Below are 11,913 nucleotides of genomic sequence, written 5' to 3' on the forward strand. Positions count from 1 at the left end.
CACTGAAAGAGAAATAAAGTTAATGATTCAGGTCAAAGATCTTTCTTCAGAATTGGGAAAAAAAAGGTTAGTTTTAATTTCCAGAAAACAGCTGAGGGACAGATAAAGTAATGGGAAATCTCTGATATGATGAAACCAATGTTGCTTAATTTCTCAATCAATAACAGTAAAATACCTACAACCCTGTTTAGTCTAAACTTATTGATGGAATATCCTTGTATGACCTTATCAAAAACATTGCAATTCTGGAGTTCGGAAAGACTCCAGCAACTCACATCAACTTCTACAGATCTGGCGTAAAAAGCATTTAATCGGGATGCATTACAGCATGGTTTGCCAACAGCTCCATCCAAAACTGCAAGAGATTGCAGAGAATAGTGGACATAGCTCAGGCCATTATGCAAACCAACTTCCCTTCCATTGACTCCATCTACACTTCACGCTGCTTCAGCAAGACCACCAGCACAATCAAAGATGAGTCTCACCCCGGGCACTCCCTCTTCTCCCCTCTCCCATCAGCCAAGACATAGCGAAGTGTGAAAACGCATCACCGACTAAGCAGTCCTGAACTACTATCTACCTCATTGGAGACACAAACTATCTTGAATCAAACCTTTCTTGAACTTATCTTGCAGTAAAGGTAGTGAATGTGGATGATCAGCCATAATCACATTGAATGGCGGTGCTGGCTCGAAGAGCCAAATGGTTTACTCCTGCACCTATTGTCTATTGTCTATAAATCATGTATGGTCTCTCCGCTAACTGGATAGCATGCAACAAAGAGCTTTACACTGGAGATGTCGCAACGAACTAAACCAAACTAAAAAGTCCATATAGACAACATCTATCATCCTGCCCTCATCAATCCTCTCAGTTACCTTATCAATAAACCCTCACAGATTTATGAGACACGATTTCTCACACATAAATTTGCATTGACTTTCTCTCATCAATCCTTATCCTTTCAAATGCTGGTAGATCAGTATCCCCTCCAGTAACTTATCCACCACTTCCACAGCCTTCTCCTCGCGACCCATCTTAAATAACAATACACGTTAGCCATCTGGAACTCTTCTGGAACTGATATCCCGGTCAAGAGAAGGTCTAGTGTTGGGCCCTCTCTAGCAGGGTCATCTTGGACACTGTTAACAAAGTCCACCCTGCCCAAACCCATTCCACTGTGGCTGAACATAGGAGAAGTTAAAATCTCACTAATACCACCTTATTATTTTACAGTTATCACAATCCTCTTGTACATCTGCCCCGCTAATTAATAAAAATGTATTTCATTTGCATTCAAGATATGTTTCTCGGTTGCATTTTCATGCTTCAAAGCATTTTTTCCACAGGCAGTTTCACAATGGGGGTGTAATTGTGAAATCTATTGGTTGTGGCAAAATGTGTTATGACAAATCTGTAGAAAAAAAGAATGTCTTGATAAAGCAAAAGCGTTGCTCCTACACACATCCTCCTCTAACATATAAGACTGTTCTGGCACAGTGGTGATAAAATGATTAATATGGTTCGAGGGGTATTTGTTGCTTCAATAATCAGTGTTTTTGCAGTTCATGGCTGTAAGTATACAAATGATGACTTTATCTCCATAGAAACTTGAATCAATATTAATAACAGTATTTATTGCAGGTATCGGTGTGAAAATCATCGGAGGCAATGATGTTAAACCTGGTTCAGGATCGTATATGGCATCCATTCAAATATCAAATGAACACCACTGTGGAGGAATTTTAATCGACAAGCGCTGGGTTCTGACTTCGGTAAACTGTGGACTGTGAGTACGAGGACAATTATTTTTAATCCATTGCTGTTTATTTTGAAATCAGCAAGTCAAAAACTTATGACAAAAAATATTTCTATTTTCTCTTCTCTATCTGGTATTTTCAAAATGTTTAAAAAAAGTTTCCCGAACTATATTTCAGAAGCATGTTCCTTTCTATCTTTGGGGTCTATATTAGGATCTGTATGGACTCTTAAAACGTAAGTAGGGTGCTTGACTTCAGCTTATTTTAACCAGATCCAAGCCCATTCCAGTTCATAAAAGAACAACACTTTTCATGGTAAATAAGTAACACAAGTGGACAATGTTATTCGGATCATAGTGAAAAATGAAGACCCGCTTTTTCATGGTGCCTTTCTTGATATTGTGTTCTTTCAAAGCCTTTTTAAGCATGGTAAATGTGGAACCAAATTTATGCACAGCATGTTTCCATTAGGATGAAATGCCAAATAATCTGTTCATATAATCTTGATGGAGTATGGTTAGGCCCAAAGGGATAATGCCTCCACTTATTTCTGAATTAGTTGCAATAGTTTTCTTCTATCTACCTGAGAAAACAGAGGGTGTCTCAGCTTAACCTCCTCTGAAAGACAATGCATCAACCATTTTAGATCATTGTGCACAAGACCCTTCACTCCGACTTAAATCCAAGACCCTAGAAATGAGAATGCTATCACTCAGCTACCGCTGACAATTGAAATCTATCGATGTGAAGCATCGCTCACGGGAATTCTTGTGAAATGTGTGCTTTCCTTTTCTACAAAGGAATAATGAGGCCTGGAACTCCTCGTCTTGAACAGATGGTGAAGGCAGAAGTTTTTAATTAAAATTAAAAGTTTCCTAAATAAGCATATGAATAGCCCAAACCCATATGCAACAAAAGCTTGTCACTGTACATGTGGCAATAAACTAAACTCAAACTTACAGGTTGGAAGTGAGATCAACCCAAACTGTTCAATGTTTTGGCCAACATAGATCTGAAGGGACAATGGGCCTCTTACTATGGCTTTGCAATATTTCTTTGAATGAGAAAATTATCTCCATTTCAATGTTAAATTATGGTATATTTACTTTGAGTTGCTGCCCCAAGAACTAGACTGAGAAAACATCAGTGCAACATGTATTCTATGTTCAAAAACTATATTGTAACTCGAACTTTAAAGGTGATGTGCAGGGCAAGTTTTTTTACACACAAAGGATGGTGAGTGCCTGGAGCGTGCTGCCAGGGGTGGTGATGGATGCAGACATGATAGTGGCATTTAAGAGCCATTTGAATAGCAATATACATATGCAGGAAATGGAGCGGTATAGATTATTTACAAGTAGATAAGTCGGTCTTGGCATCTTGTTTGGCACATGCATAGTGAACCAAAGGGCCTGTTCCTGTGCTGTACTGTTTTATGTTCTATGCTCTCATTGTTCTCCTTTACTTTATTCAAGGAAACAAGTGTCTGTGGTTATTGGAACACACTCTTTAAAAGATAAAAAGAAAGCACAAACATTTAAAGTTATTAATGCTATAAAGCATCCCAAGTATGACAGTAAAACACAACGGAATAACTTGGCTCTCCTCAAGGTAGGAAATGCTCAATATGACTGTATATATGGACAGCAATATACAGACTAAATAGCAAGTCTGCCGTGGTCTTTAAAACGTACCATATTATTGAAACAATTTGTGCAGGCTGTTTGCATTTGTGTTTTTGTGCAACCATATGAGATAAAGTTGATTAATTGATAAATCGTATAATTAGCATAGAAAACATAATATTTTCTGAAAATAAAGCTTCTGTGAAAAAGAATCAGAGCATCACAGTGTCAGACAATGTCAAAGAGGCAAATCAGCCCAATACGCCTCTATTTGGTCAAACTCCATTGTTCTTGCCTCATCAGCCAAGTTATGGAAGGTGTCATGACACATCTTATCTAATATTACCCGGCTTCTTAATGCACAATTTAAGTTTCATCAGCATCAACCAGCTTCAGACCTCATCACAGCTTTAGTACAAACGTGGACCAAAGAACAGAATTATAAAATATATTGGCCTGGATATCAAAGCAACATTTGATGGAATGTGGCATTAAGCAGCTCTGGCAAAACTAAAATCAATAACCATCAAGGTCAAGGCTTTCTGAGGATGTTTCCAGGACTAGAGGGTCTGAGCTATAGGGAGAGGTTGATAGGCTGGGTCTCTATTCCTTGGAGTGCTGGAGGATGAGGGGTGATATTGTAGAGGTGTATAAAATATAGAGGAATAGAGCAGGTAGATGCACAGAGTCTCTTGCCCAGGGTAGGTGAATCGAGGTTCAGAGGACATAGGTTTAAAGTGAAGGGGAAAATAATCTGAGGGGTAACTTTTTCACACAAAGGGTGGCGGGTGTATGGAACAAGCTGCGAGAGGCTAGGGCTATCCCAACGTTTAAGAAACAGTGAGACGAGTACATGGATCGGATGAGTTTGGAGAGATATGGACCAAATGCAGGCAGGTGGGACTAGTGTAGCTTAGATATTTTGGCTGGTGTGGGCAAGTTGGGCCAAAGGGCCTGTTTCCACATTGTATGACTCTCTATGACTCTATGTTGAAGTCTTTACTTGCACAAGGGAAATAATTGCTTGTTGGTGGTCAATGACCCCAACTCTAGCACATTGTTGAAACAAGGAAATGCATATGCTGGTGAACAATACAATTGACATAAGGTACTGGAGTAACTCAGTGGGTCTGGCAGGATTATTGGAGTGACATGGATAGGTGACGTTTTGGGTCGGATTCTTCTTCACACTTTTTCAGCACATTTTTTCAGGAGTTACTTAGGGTGGTGTCCTAGGGTAACCATCTGGGCTTCTGGATCAATGATTTTCCTGCATGTACATTTTAAGGGAATGCTAAAGGGAATCATAGGGTCAGAAGTGGGATGTTTGCTGATGACTGCACAATGTTCAATCCACTTGTAATTCCTCATTGTCAGCCTGTCGAATCCTGAAATCTAACATCCAACAGCACGGTGGGAACACTTTGACTAGAAAGACTGCAGAGTTTCAGCGAAATAGAGGGATAGGGATTATGCACAGGTTAGATAAGAGATGGTCGGCATTATGTTTGGCACAGACCTTGTGGGCCGAAGGGCCTGTTCGTGTGCTATACTATTCCATAGATGGACACAAAATGCTGGAGTAACTCAGCAGGTCAGGCAACATCTCTGGAGATAAGGAATTGGTGACGTTTTGGGTCAAGATCCTTCTTCAGCGTTTCCTATATAGTGTCTATTCTATGTTCTATGTTCAAGAAGAATGCTCACCATCACCATCTCGGGATCTATGTGTTCGGGATGAGCAATAAATGTCATTTGTGTGTGTAACATTCAGAATCTCAACAATGAAAGAATTTAAAAATATATATTTTATATATTCTCCTTACAATGAAATTCTTTAATTTAATCCCATGTCATTTCTCCTTGCTACAGCTGGATAAAGCTGCAAAATTGAATAAGTTAGTAAAGATCCTGCCATTGCCAAAATCAGCAAAAGATATGAAACCTGGAACAATATGCAAGGTTCTAGGATGGGGACAAACTACAGCATCCCCCAGGGACACAGATCCCTCAGATACCTTGCAAGAGACAACTGTGACCATTATAGATCAGAAAACCTGTAACAATAAAAAATATTACAAAGAACAATTTGTTGTAACTGATGATATGATTTGTGCTGGTGATAAAACTGGGGGTCAAGCTAAAATGTGCAGGGTAAGTTACAAATTTCATATAAATAACGTGTGATGAAAATATATTCAGTATATAATGAATATGTATTCAGTTATTAATAATATTTATTGATATTATTAACATATTAATCATGTTTATTTATTAATGCAGGATTTGTGCATAATTTATGTATAATTTATATTTTTGCTTGTTGTCCGAGCCTGCTGCAACAAGCACGATTTTCATTGTACCTGTACTTTACAGTACATGTGCTGGTGTTAAAGTCGGATTGACTTGACTTCTTCAGTCTTTCTGGATCTGCAATCAACTCAACAACTGGAAAGTCTTCCAGTTCTGGGTGGAGCATAGGGGCAAGGGGCAAGGGGTGTTGGTGAAGAGTGGACAGTCAGATGATGAATCACCTTCTCACCTTTGCAGTTCATGGAATTGTGTGACTGGTTCAGATAAGTTTATGTGTAGGAAGGAACTGCAGATGCTGGTATGAACCGAAGATAGATACAAAATCCTCGAGTAACTTAGCGGGTCAGACAGCATCTTCAGACTGAAGAAGATTCTCGACCCGAAACATCACCTTTTCCTTTTCTCCAGAGATGTTGTCAGACCCGCTGAGTTACTCCAGTTTTTTGAGTCTATCTTCAGATGTTTAATGATGTGACAATCAGAGTTTTGTCAGATCGACTTGGAATTCCATTGTTCAAAATATATCCCTATTGCTGAGTAATAGCCAAATTACCAAGAACATCTTTTTATACCTTTGGTTTGAATAAGTCCACAGAGACAAAACAATAATGTTGCCTTAATCACAATCTTGTTGTCTATTATAAGGAGATTCTAATTATTTATTTGTTTTATCACAGGGAGATGTAGGAGGACCATTAATATGTAAAAGTTCGTTTCTGAAAAAGAAAATTTTGAGTGGCGTTGCTATCTTTGGAATGGGATGTGACGTAAAGTTCAAACCCGGCATTTATACTAATTTATCCAATAAATACCTCCAGTGGATTAAAAAAACAATCAAATCCAAAACCAATGACATTTCAATGGATCAAACATGGCACGAGCAGCAGATTACTGTGTAACAAGACAATTGTCTGCGCTTTGAAGAAAGAAATTAAGAAAACTCAACCAAAGTGATTAGTCAGTGACTGCATTTAAACTCTTCAACTTGCACAAGGAGTAGTGTATAAATTCAGTCTCACAGCACCCAACGTTTAGGTTCCAACCAGCCACCTCTGCCCCCAGTTTACTGCATGGGAAAGCTAATTAGCATAACCTTTGACAAACTGGCATACCTCTGGGTATTGTCACTTACTAAAAGTTATAGAATAGTGAGAGGCATAAATAGGATAGATGGTCAGAGTCTTCATCTCAGGGCAGGTGAGTCCAGAACTAGAGGTTTAAAATGAGAGAGGAAATATTTAAAGAAGATCTGAGGGTTAGGTTTTTTTTCAAGGAGAACGTGATGAATATTTGGATAAAATGTGGTGGTGAAGGCAGATGCAATTACAACATTAAAGTCATCAGGTCATCAGCAAAATTAGGCCATTCAGCCCATCAAGTCTACTCCGCCATTCAATCATGGCTGATCTATCTCGCCTTCCTAATCCTATTCTCCTACTTTCTCCTCATAACTCCCGACACCCATACTAATCAAGAATCTATCTATCTATGCCTTAAAATATCCATTGACTTGGCCCCCACAGCCTTCTGTGGCAAAGAATTCCACAGATTCACCACCTTCTGACTAAAGAAATTCTTCCTCATCTCTTTTATAAAGGAACGTCCTTTTGAGGACTGCTAGTCCTAGACTGTCCCACTAGTGAAAACATCCTCTCCACATCCATTCTATACAAGCAAAAAAAAAAAAGATGATGATGGCTTGGATGAGATGGGCTGAAACGGCCCATTTCTGTGTTGTACTGTTCCATTATACTGTGATTCTATAATTACTAGACAAATATATATTGGGAAATTAGGAGAATAAACGTGTAGTCATGTCAGGAAAGAACAGATGAGGTTTGAGATCAGACACAATCTTATTGAAAGGCAGAGTAAGTATGGGGGAAAAAATTCCTGCTTCTGCTTCTATTTTGGTTTTGCTTTCACACACAGAGTCTCTCCATTATTGAGGACAATATTGGCTGATAAGAGGCTGAAAACTGACCAGCGAGTGATTGAATTTATAGGCCTACACTTTATGCAAATTTAAGATGTTTAACATGTGCTTACAGAATATGATGTTGTTTTCAAAATATTTCAAAAGTTGTTTTCAAAATGTTAGTACAATTTAAGACTATTGTAATCTCTGCAATACAGCTTATACACAAAGGCCAAACTTGCTAAATAATCAGCATTTTGTTAATCATCCAGCAGCTTGTTCTTTGCTCCAGTTTTTATCATCTGCAGCTTATTGTGTCTTGCTAAATAATCAGTTGTTGTTGCCTTCACATTCTTATTCTGCAACTGAAATTACCAGAAATAAAGAGGTACCAACACCATTTATTGACATACTGTGTCTTGTGTTACTTTGAGATATTCCCTTGATTTTACTTGTCCCTTCCTCATTCACTCTACAGCTTGAAGTGAATTTGTTTTCTCTCTTCCCATGTACTGCAAAGGGTCTTTAACATGAAAGATTAATTCTGCTTTCCTTTCCAAAGAGACGGCCTGACCTGATATGTTTTTCCAGCACCTTTTTCCCCCTCAAATTTCCACACCAGCAATGCTTTAATTAGCACATTAAGTATTGTTCTATCTCACACTCTATTTAATAAACTCAATGGAATTACTCTCTATCAACGGTAGGCCTTGCCTCAAATGAGATCAACACTTTCACTTCTATAAGCATTGTTGTAACATAAAAACATAGAAACATGTATAGGTGCTATTCGGCCCTTCGATCCATTCAATATGATCATGGCTGATCATAGAAACATAGAAAAATAGGTGCAGGAGTAGGCCATTTGGCTCTTCGCCAGCACCGCCATTCAATATTATTATGGCTGATCATCTAAAATCAGTACCCCGTTCCTGCTTCCTCCCCATATCCCTTGATTCCGTAAAAGTATTTAAAAAGAAAACTTTTTAACTTTGTTAACGGTTTTTCTTTTCATAATTATTTTCCTTTTCCTAATTATTTTCTGAGTTATTATTCTGCTTTAAAGACATTGGCTACAATATAAAAATGCCAATAGTAATTTTATAAATGTACATGAATGAGCAATTTAACCCATTTCTTGGGCCACTCTGCAATAAAGACAATGTTTAGACAATGGTTGCATACAATTACTCACAAAATCCTGAAATTAAATGCTCCATTTACTTAATCTAAAGTTGCAGCCAATATTAAATTGAATTATTCAGTGGGATATTCGTTGAAATAAATCAATTCTACTATTTCAGCAGATTTAGGTCAAGGTTTAATGTGTACCACAATAAAGTGAAATGCTTTGCTTTGAACATTGTACAATCAAATGAGATAATATTATATGTAGCGGGAATTAGACACTTTAGAAATGTTATAATCGTATTGAATTTAAGCAGCTAGATCTCACATGAATTAGAAACAATCATCAGATTATAAAGTCTTCAAAATTACATGCTGATAAATTCATGGTTGTAAACATATATATTGTTCCTTTGATATACACACTCCTTCTTTGCATTAGGAAAGGACTTTACTTGAGTATAGCGAACCCTTCGAAAATACATTGCAGGATCTGAAATTCAGCTATTCAGAAAACAGATCAGTGCTTTGGTGATTTCCATATCATGCACCTATTCTTTACAGGATTTTCCTCAGCAAAATGGGAAATCCCCTCTGACCAGCTCCCGTGAAGGGGCTGATGCAATTCAGGATTTCCCCATCCCTTTGTAACGAAAAGGCAGTCTCAATAAACAAAGAACATAGCACAAAAACAGGACCTACAGCCCACAACATCTGCACCAAACATGGTGCCAAGTTCATCACTTATCTACCTGCAAATAATTCATATCCCTATAGTCCCTGCAAATCCATATATCTGCCTCAACCACCACACCCCAACAGCACACACTAGAAGCAGTGGAACCAAGTCGGTTGCCACGTCAACATCATTTTGATTTGCAAATCTTGTTATGAATTTGACCATAGTAGTTTTATAGACGGATAGATAGTTATATTTGATCAAATTATTGTTGTTGTGTGGTTGACTACTTTAACCACTTCCCTAGTTAATGAATTCGTAAGATCAGTCAATTATATCCCTATTTCTGCATGAATAACTTCTCATGTAATGATAATTAAAACAGTATGTTTTAAAAGCTCACTTAAAGGATTTATTAGTTACTTAGGGCATTGTGGAAATTAGGTTTCATTGATGTTTATTTGTGAAGGTCCCCGGGTTGCTGATGAAGTACAGCAGACTGGCCCCTTTATATAAGTACACTTGGAATTGAATAGTCTTTTGCCACAGGTAGACGACATGTGTTTAGTTTACTGGCTAAATATCTAGTCAGGGACATAATATGGGATAGAATTAGATATTATAGCCACGTATGTGTATGCAAATTGGTTTAATTCTTAGAATCAATAAAACAAATGCATTCTCTGCAATATTTTAGAACATATTACAAAATACAAATGTGTTGTCTAATCAGTGTGTGCTGCAGACGTCTTAAAATTATACCATTCACTTCCTACAGCAGGCATCTCCAGGCACAGGAAAAGCATTATAAATGCTGACTGCAAAATCCTTCAAATCCACTGGCAGGATAAGACAACCAACATCAACATCCTCCCCTAGTTAGAGGTCCTAGCTACCCAGATGAAATCAGTCACTCTATCCCAAGTTCTGTCAGGACAAGAGAATACCAGGTGGACAAAGGAAAAAAAAATCCAAGGATGTTCTCAAAATCCAAGGATGCTTTCTTGAAGAAATGAAACATCCCCACCAACTCATGGGAATCCCTGGCCCATAACCACTCAAAATGGAGATGAAGCGTTAGGATACCTTTGAGAAGCAAAGTCCCTTCATCGGGCACACCCAGTGAGAGGCATGCACCACCTCCCAAACTACCTATCTATCCATTGCATCTGCTAGCCTGTTTTGACAGAGTCTGCAGGTTCTAAATGTGCCCATCAGCCACCTCAGAATCTATAGAACTGGACAGGAAACATGTCTTCCTCAAGCCTGAGATACAACATATAAAGTAGATGATACTCTAAACCACCTTTATAGAGACATCATGAAATAATGTTTAGGCGGAATTCTAGATGTAGTAGGTAGACTGTTCCAGCCGCTACGGTCAGGCAAACGTCTCCGTTGCCATGCAGTGAGAACGGAGAGGTTGAGAAGGAGTTTCTTCCCAGAGGCAATTCGGACTGTAAACGCCTTTCTCACCAGGGACTAACTGTACAGAACGTTTTTCCTTCTATTATTTATTATGTAAAATAATATGTGTGTTATGATTGTGTTTATAATTTATTTGGTTGTTTTGTTGTTCCGCGAGCATTGCCACTTTCATTTCACTGCACATCTCGTATGTGTATGTGACAAATAAACTTGACTTGACTTGACTTGACTAGATCAACATCACAAATCCGAAAGCTGGAAGTTCTTAAATACATTTTATTCCAATTTCAAATTTTGCAGAAACTGCTTCTGCTCTAACATGCCAATCCCTGAGCACATAACAACAGGAGGTGTTGCATTTTAACATATATGAGCATTTCACACCTCCTCTTTCTTTACGTGGTCCATTTTCTCACCTTGCATTGTTCTCTCATCTCTACCTCAACTCGAAAAGTTCCAGCTGCTTTCGATACCATGTTCTGCAGGCTTCGCTTTGCTAATTTGAAGAGTTTATAAACTGATGGAAAGAACTGTTGTATCTCTGCTATACATTTTTCATCAGAAATAGTGTGCCATTTAGTACTTGAAAGTTTTTGAAGTGTCTGTTGCGTGGTTCCATGAAAGTATCTGATTCCAATAGTCAAAGAAGGAATTCACCAACCACGTTCTCAAATGCAACCAGTAATGGGCACTAATTGAAAAAGCACTTTTTTTTAATGATTTTCTCATTACATTTTTGTAAAAGTGTGCAGCATTCACTAGTTCAGTGAAGTATCCAGAATTAACCACGTGAATAATGCTGGTTGAATGTGCATCTTGTACATCAGTTTCAACATGAATATGAAGATTCCCATCCTCACAACCTTGGTCTGGAATTGATAAAGGTCTACTAATGGAAACGCGAAGGGGTGACTAGTTTGAGCTGGGTATGATAATGACATTGGCTGATAGATATTTCTGTCTGTGTTGAACGACGCCAAGACCATCTATTATCTACCTACGCATAATCCATATTCCACCATTCTCTGCATATCAAAGGGTTTCAAAGGTCTTTTATTGTCA

At 38.2% G+C, this 11,913-nt stretch overlaps 1 protein-coding gene across 1 annotated transcript; it reads left to right on the top strand.

Annotated features, from left to right (window-relative positions):
* Positions 1–1,449: 1,449 nt before the first annotated feature.
* Positions 1,450–8,358, top strand: LOC129696348 (granzyme K-like). The gene is made up of 5 exons (XM_055634172.1): positions 1,450–1,574; positions 1,645–1,789; positions 3,236–3,371; positions 5,258–5,539; positions 6,376–8,358. Exons 1-5 carry the CDS (start codon positions 1,511–1,513, stop codon positions 6,595–6,597), a joined length of 849 nt encoding a protein of 282 aa, XP_055490147.1. The 5' UTR covers positions 1,450–1,510; the 3' UTR covers positions 6,598–8,358.
* Positions 8,359–11,913: the final 3,555 nt, after the last annotated feature.

This window comes from Leucoraja erinacea, chromosome 1, assembly GCF_028641065.1.
Source record: "Leucoraja erinacea ecotype New England chromosome 1, Leri_hhj_1, whole genome shotgun sequence".
Classification (NCBI taxonomy): Eukaryota; Metazoa; Chordata; class Chondrichthyes; order Rajiformes; family Rajidae; genus Leucoraja; species Leucoraja erinaceus.

Excerpts from the sequence above, each read along its gene's own strand:
- LOC129696348 (XM_055634172.1), top strand. The coding sequence starts at position 1,511 with ATGATTAATATGGTTCGAGGGGTATTTGTTGCTTCAATAATCAGTGTT. Across the intron at positions 1,790-3,235 it reads ACTTCGGTAAACTGTGGACT|GAAACAAGTGTCTGTGGTTA; the intron begins GTGAGTACGAGG and ends ACTTTATTCAAG. Across the intron at positions 5,540-6,375 it reads GTCAAGCTAAAATGTGCAGG|GGAGATGTAGGAGGACCATT; the intron begins GTAAGTTACAAA and ends GTTTTATCACAG.